This window comes from Pelophylax lessonae, assembly GCF_965119305.1.
Source record: "Pelophylax lessonae genome assembly, chromosome: 4".
NCBI lineage: Eukaryota > Metazoa > Chordata > Amphibia > Anura > Ranidae > Pelophylax > Pelophylax lessonae.
In genome coordinates, this window is record NC_138771.1 from 479105814 (window position 1) to 479126364 (window position 20551).

At 44.4% G+C, this 20551-nt stretch overlaps 1 protein-coding gene across 1 annotated transcript in view; it reads left to right on the top strand.

Annotated features, from left to right (window-relative positions):
* The window catches only part of CWF19L1 (CWF19 like cell cycle control factor 1), a 61488-nt gene that overhangs the window by 7412 nt on the left and 33525 nt on the right, over window positions 1–20551 (top strand). The window contains exons 4-9 of the mRNA XM_082255930.1: window positions 2583–2684; window positions 4606–4820; window positions 4931–5049; window positions 8328–8412; window positions 14060–14200; window positions 19279–19381. Coding sequence (XP_082112056.1) covers window positions 2583–2684; window positions 4606–4820; window positions 4931–5049; window positions 8328–8412; window positions 14060–14200; window positions 19279–19381 — 765 coding nt within the window. The remainder of the gene's footprint in view (window positions 1–2582; window positions 2685–4605; window positions 4821–4930; window positions 5050–8327; window positions 8413–14059; window positions 14201–19278; window positions 19382–20551) is intronic.

The following is a 20551-nucleotide window of genomic DNA, read 5'->3' on the forward strand; positions in this document are numbered from 1 at the left end:
TCTCTCTGTGTCTCTCTCTCTCTGTGTCTCTCTCTCTCTGTGTCTCTCTCTCTCTGTGTCTCTCTCTCTCTGTGTCTCTCTCTCTCTGTGTCTCTCTCTCTCTCTGTGTCTCTCTCTCTCTCTGTGTCTCTCTCTCTCTCTGTGTCTCTCTCTCTCTCTGTGTCTCTGTCTCTCTCTCTGTCTCTGTCTCTCTCTCTGTCTCTCTCTCTCTCTCTGTGTATCTCTCTCTGTCTCTCTCTCTGTCTGTGTCTCTCTCTCTGTCTCTCTCTGTCTGTGTCTCTCTCTCTGTCTCTCTCTCTGTCTGTGTGTCTCTCTCTCTGTCTCTCTCTCTCTCTCTCTCTGTCTGTGTGTCTCTCTCTCTCTCTGTGTCTCTCTCTCTCTCTCTCTCTGTGTCTCTCTCTCTCTCTCTCTGTGTCTCTCTCTCTCTCTCTGTGTCTCTGTGTCTCTCTCTCTGTCTCTCTGTGTCTCTCTCTCTCTCTCTCGTCTCTCTGTGTCTCTCTCTCTCTCTGTGTCTCTCTCTCTCTCTCTGTGTCTCTCTCTCTTCTCTCTGTGTCTCTCTCTCTCTCTCTCTCGTGTCTCTCTCTCTCTCTCTGTGTCTCTCTCTCTCTCTCTGTGTCTCTCTCTCTCTCTCTGTGTCTCTCTCTCTGTGTCTCTCTCTCTCTCTCTTCTGTGTCTCTCTCTCTCTCTCTCTCTGTGTCTCTCTCTCTCTCTCTGTGTCTCTCTCTCTCTCTCTCTCTTGTCTCTCTCTCTCTCTCTCTCTCTGTGTCTCTCTCTCTCTCTCTCTGTGTCTCTCTCTCTCTCTCTCTCTGTGTCTCTCTCTCTCTCTCTCTCTCTGTCTCTCTCTCTCTCTCTCTTCTCTCTCTGTGTCTCTCTCTCTCTCTCTGTCTCTCTGTGTCTCTCTCTCTGTCTCTCTCTGTCTCTCTCTGTGTCTCTGTGTCTCTCTCTCTGTCTCTCTGTGTCTCTCTCTCTGTCTCTCTGTGTCTCTCTCTCTCTCTCTCTGTGTCTCTCTCTCTCTCTCTCTCTGTGTCTCTCTCTCTCTCTCTTCTCTGTGTCTCTCTCTCTCTCTCTCTCTGTGTCTCTCTCTCTCTCTCTCTCTCTGTGTCTCTCTCTCTCTCTCTCTCTCTCTCTCTCTCTCTCTGTGTCTCTCTCTCTCTCTCTCTCTCTCTGTGTCTCTCTCTCTCTCTCTCTCTCTCTGTGTCTCTCTCTCTCTCTCTCTCTCTGTGTCTCTCTCTCTCTCTCTCTCTCTCTGTGTCTCTCTCTCTCTGTCTGTGTCTCTCTCTCTCTCTCTCTCTCTGTCTGTGTCTCTCTCTCTCTCTCTCTCTCTCTCTCTCTCTCTCTCTCTGTCTGTGTCTCTCTCTCTCTCTCTCTGTGTCTCTCTCTCTCCTCTCTCTGTGTCTCTCTCTCTGTCTGTGTCTCTTTTTTTCTTTCTCTTTTTCTCTTTTCTCTTTTCTCTTTTTTTTTTTTTCTCTTTTTTTTTCTCCTTTTTTTTTTTTTTTCTCTTTTTTTTTTCTCCTCTTTTTTTTTTTTCTCTTTTTTTCGAAACCATGTTAAATGAACTGTAGTTCCGTTTCTGCAAAAAATGCATAGGTGTTTAGAGGGGGGGGGGGGGAAACCCCAAAAGTCATGTTTAGGAGAGGAGCATAAATGTCTAGCGCTTGAGTTGTGTGTGGCTTTTTTTTTTCCAATAAAGTTATCCTGGCCAATAACAAAGTGCTTGACATGCCTAAATGCATCTTGGGCACGATTGTTGAGACTGCTGTTCTCCTGCCTTTTTTTTTTTTTTAAAGCCCCAGTGTGCATGAACCCTAAAGCTGATGTGTGCACATACGTAATGTCAACGTGATCTTGGCTTCGTTAGCAGGTGAGTTACTGACCTGGAGCAAAGATCCAAACACATGGCCACTGCCCTCACCTATACCTGGCTTTTGCAGCAAGGAGCACATGAAAGGGCAAAACAAAACCAAGCACCACTTATGGACCAGCCTACTAACCAACCAAATTGTCCTGTCTAACAGTATGTGTTAAACCGGTTTAGTTTGCACACATTTGCAAATGCATGCTTAAAAGCTACATGGCCTGTCGAGGCATCCCAGTATATTCTGTAATCTCCAGGCTCACCTGCCCTCTGCTTATCCTTTATAATGCATGTGCTTTCACTGTGGAGGCTCTCAAATTTAAGAGTTAGGACTACAGAAAATACTGGGGTACCTTAATGGGGCTCTGTAGCTTATGCATGTATTTGCAAATGTGTGCAAAATACACCCCTGTTTTCTTTAAATGCTGTTGGACAGGACAATTTGGTTGGTTAGCAGGCTGGTCGGTAAGTTGAACTTGGAATTTCTTTGGTTCTGTTTTGCCTTGAACAAAGATGCAGGACAGGAGTTCACACTTTTCAGCCTTTTCATAGGGTTCACAGTTGGGTAAAAATTGTATGAAACAGGGAAGAGGTGTGTGTGTGTTTGTGTGTGTTTTTTTTCCCTCTTTTATTCTAGCAACTTCCTACATGTTTTGGTTTTCATTAGTAATGCGGTAAAATCACAACTTTGATAAACTAAGAGTAAATTTCTTTTTTTATTTTACAGCTCCTATTCAAACTTACGTCCTTGGAGCAAATAACCAGGAAACCGTGAAATATTTTCAAGATGTTGATGGCTGTGAGCTGGCTACTAACATCACCTACCTTGGTAATTTTGGTGCTTCTGGCTGTAATTTTTAAAGCACAAAAATGTAATCAAAGTTTAGCAGTGTGGTGCCTGTATTAGTTAAATTTTTGGGCTTTATTTTCATCTTGCACATTAGGCACCTTTTTTTATACATAAAGCATCCAATCTGGTCCGCCTGTCAGGTTTTTAAGGTGGACTTGATTTACATGGTCTGTTTTTACACCTGTCTAAATCCAGTCTGCTAAGGAAAGAAAAGAGAAAAAAAAAATTTCATTAGCCTGACGCAGAGGCTTACTAAAAGAGCTAAAGTTCTGCAACAAAGATTTTCCCACAGGAATCGGCCTGGCTCCCGTGTCCCTGGATTTAATTGACAGCAGCGGGAGCCAGTAGCTCCTGCTGCTATCACTCTATCCAATGAGGACCCAAGACAGTGGCTGGAGCTGCTGGGCTCGTGCTCATCCCAGGAACGATCGGGTTCAGGTAAGAAAAAGGTGGGGTCTGGGGGCCAGCCTAAACAGGTTTTTCACCTTAATGCATAGAATGCGCTGCATACACATGTTGCAATCTGTCCTAGCACCTCATCATATGCTCTATTGGCTGGCAGCATAGGAACATCAATTGTGGCCCATCGGACAGCATCTATCCTCTACACATTAGGCGCCCCAGGATATTCCTTGTTTTTATAGCAAAAAGCGACGGATGCGAGTTACCCTTCTGGGTCTGCATCCACGCACCCTGTGTTCTCAGATAGTGATGATGATTCCCCTGCTCTTCTAGTCATGCTGATTGTGTCAGTGCGTAAAACTTTAAAGATGGAGGATGCGGCTGATGCTGCGTCGGAGGCACTGGTCCCTTTTGGCACCCACAGGCCCTCCAAGGCAGCGAGGGTGTTCCCCTTTCCCGCTTACATTGATAATATTGTCACAAAACAGTGGGGTTGCCAAAAACGTACTTTTGGTAACCCGAAGCATTTTGCAATGTGGTATCCTTATCAGGATTCCCTGCTTAAAAAGTGGGAGGTTTTTCAAGTGATGGAAGATCCTTGTGGACCTATTCGCAAATCGGTAAAATGCAAACCTTTTTTTACGGAGTTCTTCTCTCGCTGCAGAAGGGATCAGGCTTTGAGAATTGAAGTGCTGACCCATCCTTGGCCTTATCAACTGGGTTATTTCCCCCTTTCCTGTTAGTTCCCCTGGTCCTGAAAAAGTTTCTAAAAGCGACTGCGGCTGTGATTCTGATGGCTCCATTCTGGCCAAAAGGGCTGCGGTTCTTCACTCTATGAAGTCTGTAGAATGTTTCCTATTGGATGTTAACGATCAGTGGGTGTGCAGACTAGCAGCGTGGTTTCTGAGGAGGAATTGCTGAGAAGGAAATCAAATCTGCTCCTTGCCTCTTTACTTGCCAGCAAAAAGATAGTAACAAGGGCCATTTTACTTCAAAATCTAGCAATGTTTCAATTCATGATCCTGGGGATATATAGAATTTCTCCATGAGGGATTGGAGATCAGGTTAGCCATTAGCACCCTAAAAGCTCAGGTGGCAGCATGGAGCTTTTTGATTTGTCGGGTGTTTTTTTTTTTTTTTTTGCAAGGCCTTTCAAGCCTTTGGAAGAGGCATCATTAAGCTGACTTTGAAGACCACACTCTTAGTAGCGGTTACTATAGCTTGGAGAATTAGCGTGTTTGAGACCCTGTCAATGTGAGCCTTTTTGTTTCCTTGCATAGTATTTGGTTTTTCTTTGCAAAGAGGCTGCATCTCATTTTCTAAGCTCTGGAAAAACTGCACTTGCAAAGTGCAGTCTATTTGCCTGTTTTACTTTTTTTTTTTCTCTTCTTCTTTTTCTTAAAACCTTAATTCACTATGATTAGCATTATTGCCAAAAGTGCTTTCAACCTGACTCACAATATATCTTCAGTGACCTAAATGTTTGTTTTGTCTTCAGGCCGCAGAGGAGTGTTTACTGGTGCCTCCGGTCTCCAGATCGCCTATCTGAGTGGCATAGCATCCTCTAGTGATCCCGCTCCTGCTTATTGCTTTACCTCCAAGGATATAACCTCTCTGAAAATGTCCTTACTATCCAACACAAAATTTAGAGGTGTGGACATATTACTAACCTCACCGTGGCCCAAAGATGTGTGGAATTACGGCAATCCTACGGTGCGTAGAGATGTGTTAAAAAGCTTACAATTCTAATGGATCAGGATGGCTTTGTAGAAATGTTTTTCATTGGTTTTGTTTCTCAAATGCTTTACCATGCTTTGTTTCAGACAGACGTTGACCTAAAGATATGTGGTTCTGAGCAGGTAGCTAGTCTTGCAGCCAGCCTAAAACCCCGATACCACTTCTCTGCTTTACATGGAGAAAACTATGAAAGGCTGCCTTACAGGTAGGTAAAACTTCTTCTGTTTTAAAATCAGATACAAATTGAAGCATAAAAGAAATCAAGATGCAAAGCATTCAGTGCAAATTTTGAAAGGTATACTGTTCCACGGCTTGAATTCATTACAAGGAGAAGCCATGGGTACTGTGCTCTGTAATCTGTGTTTTGTTTCTTGCCTACCTGAGATGCGCACAACAAAAACGGGCTACAACCGTATAATTCACAAGAAGCCACTACAATTAAGCCCTATAATGAAGCATGGCATAGACCCTTCTATTCTGTGTTTGGGCCTCTGTGTCCCGAAGAGGACAACCTCAAGGACAGTAAGGGATGGCGATCTCGGGCTTCATTTAGCGCCACAGGATTTGTTGTGCCCTGCACCTGGATCCTCTGTTAACATGAGGGGGGGTGCCTAGAGGAATGGGGAAGTAGGGTAAAATGTATGTATATGTGTGTATTTTTTATATATATATATATATATATATATATATATATATATATATATATATATATATATATATATATATATATATATATATATATATATATATATATATATATATTTTTTTTTTTTTTTTGCCTGGAATCTGGCTTTAGGTTTTGAGATACATCACCCATGCTTTGTGTTAGTCCACCATGAAAGTTCCTCAACCAAGAACTAATGCTGACCTATGGATTGCAAAAGACCCTGCCTTACCACACAACCGGCAGAGGTTCTAGGATTTCCTAAAATGAGCAGCATTCTTGGCCACTTTCACAAATTCTTGAAAAGCTTCTGTAAAAGTTGTTTATCCTCGGCAAACACATGAGTGATTTAAAAAAAAAAAAAACCCTCTGGTGGGGATCTGAAGGTTCAACAAATTACAATATACAACATTCTTTCTTTGTACACTATTATGATATAATGGGGCGTATGTGGGCTTGACCAACCATCTGCAGAGCCCACATGTTACAACAACCTAGCCGTAGTGGTAATTCCAGCTAGTTGTAGAACTCTTCCATCAATACAATGCTGCGTGTACACCTGGCACAAGTAAGCCCCTTCTATGTTGGGGCAATTTTTCAGGCATGAGGGTAAATATACCAGAGTTCTGGTGAGTCCTCTCGGGTCCAATCCTGGCTATGGTTAGGTCGGAAGCCTTAAACTTCCTGTGTCAGAGGCGCTCCTGGCTCCTTTCTTGGTGTCTCATGGCAACCTCGGCAGATGCAATGTACGCGGGTGACGTAGGACCCGATGGGAGGATCCAGGGGAATGTGTGTGGACAACTCGAGCGGTCCACGTAAGAAAACGCTGGGGACCTCAGACGCCATTCTCTCCACCACAACATGGCGAGAAGATACTCGGTCAAGTCAGGGGGAATTCCTGGCCCCTCAGGCTATACATCTTCCATTACTTGGCGTCTGGTTCTGCTGAATCATTAACCCCACGTAAGTGAACAGAGAAAAATTGACTATTTAGAAGAGATCTTTAAATTATTGAGAAATCACTACAGCTGTGTGTATTTTATACCTCTAGTGTACCACAGATGAATAAGCCTCAGTATTGAGGTTAACACGTTTTGGGTCTTCAGCACCTTTTGAGGTCTTTGTGTATTTATATTGTTGTGGAAACATTAACCCCTGCACTGTGGGGAAGCTGCTAATATGCCTGAATGTTCTTTAACTTCAACTTGTAATGGCAACTATATATACTTAGAGTGGTAATTAACATCCTTGATGAAGACAATTTTGAAAGTTGAAAGGCGATGGAATCCCAGCAATTGTAGCATCCACTACACACAGCATTGCATGATTGGTAAACTTCTACAACTAGCTGGAATTACCACTACGGGCTAAGTTGTTGTAATTGTTATACATTTGGGGGAATATGTGGGCTCTGTGGATGGTTGGTCGAGCCCACATACGCCGCATTATATCATAATAGTGTACAAAGAATGTTGTATATTGTAATTTGTTGAACCTTCAGATTCCCCCCCCCCCACCAGAGGGTTTATTTTTTATGAAATAAACATGTCAATTTTAATATTACTCTTGTGTTTGCTGATAAAAATCCCACAAAAAATAGGATAGAGGAGGTTTTTTTTTTTTTTTTTTTTTTTTTTTCTCCCAAGATGGTTAAGCAGAACTCCAGGGGAAAAAAGTGACACTTGCTGTAATACCTGCCTTAACTATTTGGTGCCCCTACTAAAGCCAAAAAAAGGCTACAGTGCGGGCTTAAAATGCTGGTAGGGCGTACATGGACTCGGCTCATCGCAGATCAGGTAAAAGGGCCAATCACAGCGGGCTCTTTACCACGTAATCGGCTGTCACGGAAGTAAATAGAAGCTGGTTATGTTTATTTTTTTTCCCTCCCGCTGCTGTCTACGTTAAAAGATGAAAGCCATTAACCAGCTTCTTTTAGAGGGACATTGCTCCCACACAGTGCACATCAATGCCCTGCAGTACTGTTAATCGGTGGCTATCAGTGACCACCAGTGCCGCCTCTAAGTGCAGCCCATCAGCACACATTAGTGGTGTGTGTGTGTTTTTTTTTTTTTTTTTTAATTTTCTGCCTTTTTTTTGTTTTTAGCAAAATAAACCAAGTGGTGATTAACTACCACCAAAGCTCTATTTGTGTTTTTAAAAAAAAAAAAAAAAAAAAAATCCTAATGGATACAGTGTTGTATGACCATGCAATTGTCATTGTGTGAGAGAGCTGAAAATTGGCCTGGGCAGGAAGGGGGGGTATTGGTGCCCAGTAAGCAAGTGGGTAATCCTGAGCTGCCCCCACAGTACCTTTCTTCCAGTAAATGTCCCCAGTCTTTGGGGTTGAATGACAGCCAAACTCATTCAACCCACAGCACAGGCTGTAAAAGTAATCATACAACTGTCTGCTCAAACTGGAAAGGATAAAGATTTTGGATTTTCTTTTAGGGAGACTCGAGATATGCATGCCTGTCGTGTTTTGCAAGACATTAAAATTTTAAAGTCTTTTATTATTTTGAGTATTTTACACTATGCTGCTATGTTCATTTCTGCGTTTTCCAAGGACCCACTTGACCGCCTGGTTGGGATTTAAGTATGTGACCAGCATTTAGAAGAACCTGGAGCAACCTGTCTTCCAAAATGCATTCAGCTTTTCTGTCTTTTTTTTTTTTTTTTTTTTTTATCATAGCCATTTTGATACGCCATAGTTTCCAACATTAGAGGGAATGAGGGTTGCTCAGCGGGTGCCCATTTTTGATGGGTTTTTGCTAAGATGTATATTCTATAAATTCTTATGTACGATTCGCTTTTCTTTACAGAAATCATGTGGTCTTGCAGGAAAGTGCCCAGCATGTGAGCCGGTTTATAGCCCTGGCAAGCGTGGGCAATCCCGGTAAGAAAAAGGTAATTATGTTGTCACTGGGGTTTTGAGTGTGTCTTAAACCTTTTAAAATGCCAGTGTTTAACGTGATCGTGATGGTATAGTGTTTTCTCACGGTAATATAGTACTGACCTTGACTTCTTTATATCCTTGTCTTTATCTTACCACGGATGCAGCGTGTAGCTGCTTGTGTCACAGCATACAAGGATGTTTCTTTAAAACCCCTCCCACTACAACCATGCTTCAATATTTTATAAAATTAATATTCAGACTTTTTTCTCTGTACTTATTCTATACATTATGAAATCCTAACATGTTTGATTCTGCATGAGGTGGGGGGAACCTGTACTGGTTCTCTGTTTGCATTCTACTAACTGTTTTGGGCTGGTTGCAGTGTACCTGTAGTTGTTGTTGTTGTCGTCATTGTCTATAACTTGAAATCATGCTATCCTCTGCTCTGTCTATTCTGTCCTTGAAGTCCTCTTAATGCAGTTCACATCACTCTGAAATTGGAGGATCAGTCTTTTTTGCTTGTGCTGTTTGGGTTATTTAAGACTGCAAAGACTTTGCCTTTTGCAACTACTTTTCCAACTAGTTCTCTTTTGCCAGGAAAAGTTCCCAGCACTTTAGTGATTCTTATGCTTTGTTGTGGTGCCCCAACAATACTAGTTCTTGGCCCTGTTCTTCAGTCTCACTCAATACTAGCCCTGCTGTGGTCTCATGGTATCCCCATAGTGCACAACCTTATTTTGAGGGAACAGTCAGCACAGGCTGTGTTGAACAACATGTTGACCTTCCAGATGTTGGAGATTTAGATGAATCCTGAACCCTCAAATCAGTGTTTCTTCTACATGAAAAACTTTAGAAACTCTGTCTCGGATTCAAACTCTCCGACTAGAAGCATTTGTTGAGGCAGTCACATTTGCCTAATTTCATTCCAGACCTCTAAAAGGCAACATTTTGCTGTCAGGGGACAAGTTGATTTGGTCGCTGGACAATCTTATTTGTCATAGTTGACATTGGTCTGGTAGCTTAAAGTGGTTCTAAAGGCAGAAGGGTTTTTGTAAGCACCTCTGGGTGCTTCTGAGCGATTGACGGCAGCAGGGGCCATTGGCAGTGCAGTGGGGATTGAGCCCATGCAAAAAAAACCCGTACCTTTTTGCCTTGAAGGGTGAGCTGTGACCCATCAAAACATTGGTAATTAAAAAAAAAAAATTGTGTTTTCATCTGTGAAAAAACTTTGGCATGCCCCCATTTGATTGGACATTGTATGTTTTTGTTTATGTTTTACTCTTTGCTTAAAACCCATTTTGTTCAGGGGTTCCCTTTGTTCCTTTCCATTCCCCTCTGACGTTGGCACTTAATCTGGTTTTTCTGCACTTTAACTCTCACCCACAAGCTAGTATTTTTTTCTAGGCATCATATCTGCAACAGGAGTATCTTAAACTGGCAGATGTATCCTGAAGGAACCCTTTCTTGTTGTGAAAAGACAAGGTGTTGTTGAGGCCCAGCACTTAATTTTTTGCCTTAAACTTCGAAAAAGACCTTGTTCTTCCATCCCTATTTCTAGCTCTAGTTAACAAAAAAGAGAAATTCTCTCTTTTTAGGCTGAGTACATCTCTCAGCTACTGCTTCTTTCAACAACACTTTTTTTGTAATCCCAAATAGACCCCAATGCACCACCTTATCATTTACAATGTGGATGGGGGAATCCTTCCCCGCCTTTAAAAAACACACTGGCCAGCTATACCTTGCGGCGGTAATCGAGTGGGGAAAATCCAGCAGGGCGGTAGACCGACTTTTGTACAATCTCGCTTGCCCATACACGGATCAAAATTTGACTTTTCAATCCATGTATGGCTGACTTTAGACACGGGACCATCATACAAACTTGTAGTCTCATGTACTAGGTTTCACCCTTCCCTGTTAGGGCACACTGCTAAATAGATCTTTGCTGCTTGGGATTTTCAGCAACAGGTTCTACCAGGTAGATATTGCGGCCTCATCTCATATCTTCAGATGCACGGTCCTTCAGACAGCTTTTGAGCTCAGGCAGTCCACAGTTCTCTGTATTTCTTGGGCTTTTTAGCATTTGCTGTGTTAGCATCACTCAGTTGGACTGCTTTTGAATGTCTTAAAGGTTAGTCCTTGTTAATGGCTTTTTTATTAAAATGTTTTACTTTCCTGCTCTGTGCAATCCTGAACCTCCCCTTCTGGGGTCTCCCGCCAGCACTCTTGGCTCCTTTTTTCTTTGCTATAGGGGCAAACCTGGGGGCTTGATTCTGAGCCAGGCTGTGTGTCCATTAACACACAGCATGGCTTGATCTACCCCCTTCTCCCTCCTCACAGAATTTTGACAGCGGCATAATCCATTGGCTCCCTCTGCTGCCAGTCTCTGTGAGAGGAGAAAAATAGGCAAGAGTAGATCGCAGCCAGGCACAGTGCTGGATCGCTGACAGGCTCAGGAAAGGGTTTATGGTAGTGATCGACCGATATCGTGGTTTTTTTTTTTGGTTTTTTTTTATACCGTCGATTATTTTGGTCATCGGGTATCTGTATCGGCCAATTATTTTTGGACATTAATAAAACTTTTTTCTTTAATGTCTACAGGTACTGTGGTAGAGGGATCTGGGGGTCTAAAAGACCCCAAACCCCTCCTCTGCACTTAAGCATTCAAAACACCAAGCCTGACTTTTTTTTTAAAATGCTTTTTTATTTTTTAATTCGGCGCCGCCAGTACCCGGAAGTGATGTCATGACATCACTTCCGGGTGCGCGGTGGTGCCGAATTCATAGAAATGGAGACCCGGGTCGGACGGCGGCGGTCAAGCTAGTATTTCCAGGTCTCCCCGGTGGGATGGGAGACCCTGGCGCATCGGTTGTCATTACAAGACAGCTGACCGTCTGCTATGGACACCGATACCGGGGTGATGCCTCTAGCTGCAGGCATCACCCCGGGACAAGCACTTTCCCTGAAATATCGGTAAATAAATAGCCGTTTCTGATATATCTGGGGGGGGGGGGGAAGTCCATATCTGCCCTCGATCGATCGGCTTTGCTGATAATCGGTCGATTTCCAGTTTATGGAAATGGTTAGCAGGGTGTTTTTTTTTTTTTTTTTTTTTTTTTATATACGTTTAATGCAGGGAATGCATTAGGATAAACACCCAGGCTTTAGAACCACTTTAAAAACTTATGTGCCCCTCTATGGATATGAAAGCAATTGGAATTATGTCCTCCTTTTTTTTTTTTTTTTTTTTTTTTTTTTTTTTTTATTTAAAAAAAAAAAAAAAGATTTTGAGACCATGGAGGGACACTTGTGTTTTGATTTTGCTCTCTGTACTGCTTTGCTGCACAATAGTTATACTGAGCTAGACGTGTGTTCTTGGCGGGGGGGGTTTCTTCCGGTTTGTAACATTATGATGTTCACATGTAAACCTGTGTTAGATGCAGTGTGCTAGCGCGATTTATGAGAGGCCTCTCCATCTCTCCGCATACTCCCTTGTGGAATAACCCTATGCTTCCTCTTTTGAACTCGGCCCCAGATCCCTCGGTGTGGGCCAGAAGGATCACTACTCTGAGGCATGTGATGAAACATAGGAGACTTATGCCCTTTCGGGACCTCAGGCGATTATATCAGCTTCCGGGATCTTTTGAGTTCAGATTCTGCCAGCTGAGGCGCGCCATCGGGGGCCCAGCTCCCGGAGCCTGTGATCCTGGAGTCGGATTTGTGGAGCTGCTTCTTATCTCTGGGGTGTTAAACCACTGTCCACCATTTATTTGTATCTGACTGTAGCTTATGACGCTAAACCGACTAGATCCTTTGATGTAGGGGAGACATTCCTGAGCTCACTGAGGGGTGGGAGGATTGTGTTACTGCTTTTATCTTACAACTTCTTTGGTAGCAGCTAGGGATAGATTTATACAATTTAAGTTTCTCCACAGGGCTTACTGCTCTGCTCAGGCTTTCCTGAATATTCTCCTGCTGAATCCTAGCAGCCCCAGATGTGGTTTAGAGGAGGGGTCCTTTTGGCACATGGTCTGGTCCTGCACCAGGCTGTGCTCCTTTTGGGAGGCGATGGTGTCCACTCTTGGTGGGATATGGTGATCCCCCCCCCCCCCCCTGAACCCTCTGATTCTTTTTACTGAGTCATTTAGAAGATATCCACCCCCCTCTATACTGTATCTCAAACTCTGCCTGACCTTCACCCTGTTCTATGCTAGACGAGAAATATTACTGAAATGGAAGTCCGGGGGTCCTCCTGCCCATGGCTCCTGGTGGAGCGCGGTCAACTCTGCTTTGCCTCTGTACAGAATTGCATATGAGAGCTGATGATGTCCGAGGAAATTTGACAAAATCTGGTCCAGGTGGATTGACGCGGGGGGTTAGATGTGGCCTCTTAAGGCCCGTACACACGTACCGATCGTCGGCATACAAACGTCGGTGGACGAAGGATCTGCCGATTGTACGCGTGTTAGTATGGTGCCTCCGACAGATGTCTGCGCACAATCCGCGGACAAAAGTCTTTCGTGCAAACATGAAAATATTTGTATGCCGACACCAGAACGGACGATTGTTCGCCTGTCAGTACACAATTCGGCCGACAGACCGCAGATTTGCAAGACTGGGCATGCTCAGAAAATAGAAAACACAGGGAAAGTTAACCATTACATGACATCACTTCTGCAGTCGGCGGACAAAATTCTTGTGCTGTCCTTGTGCTGTCTTTGCACTTTTCAGCAGACACCGACATCCCGGGGAGAAAAGAGGAACATTTGTAAGCCGACCATCGGTACGTGTGTACGGGGCTTTACTCTCCCTACTGTTTGGTTGGGTTTCTGGAACCCTTATCCTCATTACTTGGTGGATGGTAGGGTTAGGCAATGCTGTTTATGGCACTGTTAGTATTGTATTGAGTGTTAGGACACTGCATCTCTGGGGTATGAGATGGATGGGGGGGGGGTACCCTGAAATTTTTTTTTTTTTGAGATTCTTTAACAGTTACTGTTGTCAGATTGTATCCTATGTGACTTTTGACCATTTTCGTGCATTTCCTTTGTCTGTATATGCTGCTTTTTGATTTGTACAATATAACTTTATCTGTTTAAAACATGTTTTAGATGCTGTGTAAATGAGCCCTCATTGGCCAAGGTGAACACCTGACCATCACACCTGCAGTATATGGGCATAAGTGTGTGGATGCCCCTCCAAATGATTGAGTTTAGGTGTTTCAGGGAATGGTACTGGTAATCCCACAACAGGCAAATATTTTTGGACCACTGTGCACTCCTTCTGTTTGCAGATGATTGTGCACAAAGTCATCTCCAGAAAAACATGGTTTGTTTGGTGTGGAATGCAGTGGCCCACTCAGAACCTTGACCTCAACCCTATTAAATGCGGGTTGTGAGCCAGGTCTTCTCAGCCTAATGGCTGTACCTGACCTCACCAATGCTTTTATCTGAATAGGCACAATCCCCCTAGATGCACTTCATGGCATTCCACTCTTGTGTGGTGGCTGTTATAGCCACAAAGAAAGGAGGTGAGACTAATGCCCATGGTTTTGGGAATAGTATATTCAACAGTCTCATAGGTGTTGTGAATGGTGTTCGCAATCTGATGGCCATATAGTTTATCTCTGAAGTGTAAAATTGTTGGAAACCTGTTTTGCAGTACATCTATGCATTTACCACTGTACCAATGAGTTTGATGGATGTGACAGAGCTTTTGAAACAGCCACTTGATGTCAGTGAAAATCCCTACAGGAAAGCAGCAAAGGAAGGCAAGAAGAGTCATGTGACTGAAGCCACAGAGGTAGTTGATCATCTTCTTCCTTTTTAAGTTCTTTATTCAAGATGGTAGATGTAAACAATCATTTTGGTGTAGAAAATGTTCAGAATAATTGTGTATAATTCTTCTACTACTACTACATTGTAATGCCACCAACATTGCTATATACAAATGGATGAGCAACAGTTTGGAGGTAATGAGACAGGCTTTTAGAACCCAGTCTTTTGGCAGCAGAGCAAGTGTTAGTAAAGCATATTCTGATTATAGGTGTCTTGTGATTAGGGTTGATTTACTAAAGCTGCAGCGTGCAAAATAAGTCTCACTTCTGCATAGAAACCAATCGGCACTCTCCAGCTTTTAGTAAATAAACCCCTATTTGTCTCATTCGGTATGCTTGGAAGAAAATACATTGAATGAATGAATGAACAGCATAGCCGTAACCTGAAAGCGGCATAACCTCTTGATGCATAAAATATATATATATATAATATATATATAGCATAACCAAATATGAAAGAGCAGGTAGCCAAAAGGAATAGAAGAAAAGAGTAGTGAGGGAGACCTAGGGAACGCATTGAGAGGAGGACAGCACTGAGGATGAGGGTTCGCTCAATGTGCATATATTTAGCCCATGACTGCAATCGTGGATATTGATCCATACAACCTTATGTTTCACCATCCCTAAAGAGACCAAAGGTTTCTTCCAGGCTCCCGCTATTGTTATTTTAGCAGCAACAAAAATAAAGATACATTTGTGGGATTAATACTAATTGTATAGAAACCTGAGACTTGCCAATAATTTGCGGCACTAAAACACTACTTTACCAGTATAAGGGAAAGTGTCTCCATTGTTGCTCAACTAGAAAAATACACAAAATGACTACTGCTGGTTGCCGCAAAATGTTTATTCATAGGGAAAATATCAAATATACACTGCATTACACCAGTGTCTGTCTAGACATCCCCACTGCTCTCTGAGATATTAAAAGGTAATTAGTGACAAGAGAAAAATACACACACAATGTTTATTCATATGCAAATGCAAACTTTAGTGCCAACTTTTTTGTTGCCACAGCTCCTGAGTCTGTACCAGCGTGCCTATGTGTCATGTCTCACAATGCAACAGTGGTATTTGAAGTGTTAACCCTAAATCATTTACATTTTCAACAGCCTAAAGTAAATTTGAAGGGTCCAGAAAACCCTAGTCAAGCCCATTCCTGTAGAAGAATTGATCATGGCAACACATTGAACCCTGAGTGGTAAAGCTACCAGCTCTGATGGCCTTACTGTGTTCTACTAGAAGTCCTTTTTACCACAGCTCACCCCCTTCTTCGAGGCGTTTTTATTTCCATCTTGAAGGACCACACTTTACCACCATACATGACCAGGGCCCAAATCTCGGTAGTTCTGAAACCCAATAAAGATCCCCCTATGCTGCACCAGTTATAGGCGGATCTCTTTTATTAAATTGTGACTAGATCTCCAAGTCTTAGCCAGGCTCAGCCCAGTTCTCCCAACAGATCGTTTCTTCAGACGAGGTAAGCTTTTTCGGGGAAGTGAGAGAATGCGATCTGCATGATAAATGTAACTTCTAGGGCCAAAAAACATGTCCTCCCCTCTACTTCTGCTGTCCTACAGATGCATCAAAAGCTTTTTCCTGTAGATTGGACTTCCATGCATGGTGTGCTGGCACATGTAGGATTACTGGCCCCCATGGGCCTCTGGATGAAAGCTCTATACTCCACACCTTTGGCCATGGTTGCAAGAAATGGCACCAGTTTGGCCCCTTTCAACATTTGCAATGGGACCTGGCAGGGTTGCCCCCTTTCACCACAAATTTTCATGGAAACCTGGATATCTCAGGCTTCAATGCCCAGGGTTACCATCATAAAGTCACTCTTGCGTAGACAACATGGTGTGGTGTAGTTTCCCTCCCCCAATCACCAACCCTATCATTTTCCTACTGTCGCTCCTACGTGAATTACAGAAATTTTATCAAACTTTTTAAGGTTAACCTCCAGAAATCAGACGCTCTTCAACGTATACTTGTCAGAATCCTCGTATCGAGCCCTGTGCCCTTTTTTTCTCTATCATTCATGGATGGATGCAGTCTTCTGATCTACTCCTGTAGGGGGCAGCATAACCCTACTGATATGGAGGACACTAGGCAGAAAAAAGTTCTGGCTACGCCTATGGGCAGTCCCAGGGTGTATACCCTCTCTGCCTGCTATAGGATGTCAGTTTTATTCTGCCTAGTCAGGAGTAAGGGCCTAGTTCCTTGCTGGAATCTCTGGTCCTGGCAAAAGGGTTTTTTTTTTTTTTTTGGTTAGCCTTTTCTCAGGATTTTTTTCCTGTGAGATCTACAAGCAACTATGCTGGATCTGGGCAATGGGCTGGATATATAGATCCAGTGCTCAACCCAGCCGACCTTAGCTAGGTCGGCCGCGACATAGTCCCACTGGACGGGGACTGGCCCCGCGAGTTAACCGTCTCGCCAGGTCGCATATGATTGGGTCTAGGCCCGAGTTGCAGCGTTCCTATCTGGCCGACAGCCCCCCACTTCGGCGAAGAGGGGTTCTGTTGGGACATGGCACCCGCCTGTCCCTGGTATGGGGAGTAAATCTATCCCCCCCCCCCCCCCCTCTTCCTCTGGCGTGTTTTGGGGTGGAGCCCCTCCCTAGGACAGTTGGACCCTCACAACCCTGGGTTCCCCTCTGTCTTTTCACCCCCCCACTAGTCGGGGCTATTGGGATGTTTGTGACTACTCCCGGGGGCTGGGACAGAGCTTTAGGCTGCAGGTGGGGGGGTTCTACCTGTTACTCCAGGACCCATCTTCCAACCTATTTCTTGTAGCCACACGTGCTCTGCGTGATTTGCGGCCATCTTCGTACACCCGGCGCTATTTTTTTTGGTGGATTTCTCATAGGAATCACTGATGGGAGTTCCTGGAGGCTTTTAGGGTGGAGCCCCTCCCTTTACCTTGGTGCTGATCTTTTCTTTGATCGAGATTGTTGCCGACACGTGCTGTGCAGTCGTTCTGGGCCTCCTGGCGCGTCTTTGGTGTAGGGTGGTGAGGCTGGGGGGGGTCTCTCTTTCGCTCTCTCTCGCGCTGTAGCGTGGTGGGACTTTATTAAAAAAAAAAAAAAAATGAAAATGTTCCATGTTCCTCTGGTGCAACATGGTGCAACCCTGCAGAACATTTGTCCCCACCTGACCCCCTCAAGGAGGCTGCAGAGCCCTCCGGATCCCAGCTATCAATTGATGCACTGTCGGCAGTCCTAGAATTGTTTGCATCCCGGGTGGAGGTGGCCTTTAAAGGGCTAGGTGCCAAAAAAACATGCTCTCCTCCTACCCCTGCCTCATCTGAGGTCTCAGATTCTGAGTCTGACTCAGCCACCAAAGACACGGGTCTCCCTGCCGGGTCTACTGCCTCATGCCCTGTCTCCTTTGACAGTGAGGAAGACATTCTGCCACCGTGCATGAAAAGGCGCTGGTGGATGCACTGTTTGTATATGTGAGTGAGATGGAGGATGCAGCTGCGACTGAGGCACAGGTTATGTTTTGGCACTCGCAAGCCATCCAGAGCGGCAAAGGTTTTTCTTTCCCGTGTATTTTAACATGCCCAAAGCGTTCCCATGGGGTGTCTAGCGGATTGCTAGACTCTACCCCTTTGGGGGAGTCCCTTATAAAGAAATGTACTGTGTGTGTGGGTCTCGAGGCTGAATAAAGCTACCATGATCCCAGTGGAGGATTCCCTGTCCTTTAAGGATCCGGCGGATAGAAAGGTGGAGTCTGTGGCCCACAATATATACTCCCTGCCAGGGTCTGCATTAAGACCGGTGTTTACTGTTGCCCTGGTCTCGCAAACCTTGACGGAACTACGCTGTGACCTGGAGAGGAGACCTCCTTCCTCCTGCCATTTGAGGAGCTGTTGGACCAGCTAGTGCAGGGGCTGCAGTTTGTTTGCGATGCCGTGCTCGATATTGCCCCCTTATTGGGCTGACTCAGTGGCGTATACTTTGGCTAAAGTGCTGGTCTGCAGATCAGACCTCAAAGAAGGCCTTGACTGACCTGCCTTTTCAAGGAGATCGCCTGTTTGGGGCTACCCTGGACAACCTTCTCAAAGGTCTCGCAGGGGGTAAGAGTACCTCTTCCACAGGCTAACATGGGTAAGGACCCACATCGCAGACGGGGTCCCTCCTTTTAAGCACACAAAGTGTTTTTTTTTTTTTTTTTTTTTCTTTCATCTCGAGCCCCGTCTCGATCTAGCGAAGTTGCACGAGAGACTCTGCCGACTGGGACTCCCCTCATTAGCTGAGACGGTCAGTGAACCAAAGAGGAAAGGGGCGAGGTCAGGCCATGGCTCCGTGTCTTAATGCACACAGGGAGCTGTGGCTCAGCTCGGGTGCCTCCATAGCAAGCTGTTTGCTGTGGGGGCACTGTACAGGAAGGAGAGGCCAGGAGCACCGAGGAGGGACTCGGAAGGGAGGATCTGGGCTACTCTGTGCAAAACCACTTCACAGAGCAGTTAAGTAATAACATGTATGATATATATATATATATATATATATATATATATATATATATATATATAATGACTTTTAAAATTTAGTTCATGAAAGGAGTACAGAGAAAGTGTCCTGGTCAGGCTCCTGCTTTTATCCATTCTTTTGCTTGGCTTTACTAGGCCAGTGGCATCAAAATACCAAGCTCATTGGTGATTTGGAGCTTCAGGAACACTGTTTATAAGTTCAGTTTAATAATGTTAATATTGCAGACCCCGTCCACCACAGGTTTTCACGTACTGCTACAACCAAAGGTCTTATGCACTGCCCAGTGTTCCACTCCAACCTCTTTTAGGGTCAGCATAACTTTATCCACTGTCATAGTAGACCATGGGGTTCCTGCTCTCTCTGGCTGATCACAGGCTGTAAATGCAGGCTTTGCACTAGCATTAAAAATTTGGTAACACTGCGCAAAGTGGTTATTTCTTTATTGCAAGATTTCTGTTGCCACATATTTGTAATATAAACACCAGCGCTACATTTTAAACCTGGATGGTTTTGAACCATAATTTTAAAAAAATCTATTTTCCTTGCTAGGATGTGCCGGCACAGCAATTCTTCTTTGATCTGAAGCAGTCACAAGGAAAGAAACGTCAGTCGGATGGGAGGGGCGGCCAGGCAAAACAACCAAGAAAACACCGTAAGCAACTGAATGTACCTGTCATTACTTTAAGTCAGTGCACTTTGTTTCGTTAAAATTTCAGCTAAAAGGGCACTCTAAAATGTACAGTTTAATCACACAGCACAATGCCACATGTCGCAAGTTTTGAGGGAGCGTGCAATTGGCATGCTGACTGCAGGAATTTCCACCAGAGCTGTTGCCGTGAATTGAATGTTCATTTCTCTATCAAAAGGCGTTTCAGAAAATTCGGCAGTACATCCAAATGGCCTCACAACCGCAGACCATGTGTAACCACACCAGCCCAGGACCTCCACATCCAGCATCTTCACTTCCAAGATCGTCTGGGACCAGCCACTGCAACAATCGGTTTGCATAACCAAAGGATTTCTGCACAAACAGTCTAAGGGAAGCTCATCTGCATGCTCGTCGTCCTCATTGGGGTCTCGACCTGACTGCAGTTTGTCGTCCTAACTGACTTGAGTGGGCAAATGCTCACATTCAATGGCGTCTGGCACTTTGGAGAGGTGTTCTCTTCACGGATGAATCCTGGTTTTCACTGTACAGGGCAGATGGCAGACAGCGTGTATGGCGTCATGTGGGTAAACGGTTTGCTGATGTCAACGTTGTGGATCAAGTGGCCCACGGTGGCAGTGGGGTTATGGTATGGACAACGAACACAGGTGAATTTTGTTGCATGCATTTCGAATGCACAGAGATACTGGGATGAGATCCTGAGGCCCATTGTTTGGCCTTTCCTCCAGGACCATCACCTTATGTTGCAGCATGATAATGTGCGGCCCCATGTTGCAAGGATCTTTACACTATTCCTGGAAGCAGAAAACATCCGAGTTCTTGCATGGCCAGCATACTTACCGGACATGTCACCCATTGAGCATGTTTGGAATGCTCTGGATCGGCGTATACAACAGCGTGTTCCAGGACCTGCCAATATCCAGCAACTTTGTAGGGCCATTGAAGAGGAGTGGACCAACATTCCGCAGGCCACAATCAACAACCTGATCGACTCTATGCCAAGGAGATGTGTTGCACTGCGTGAGGCAAATGGTGGTCACACAAGATACTGACTGGTTTTTGAACCCCCCCCCCCCCCCCATACAGTAAAACTGCACATTTTAGAGTGGCCTTTTATTGTGGTCAGCCTAAGGTGCACACCTGTGCAATAATCAT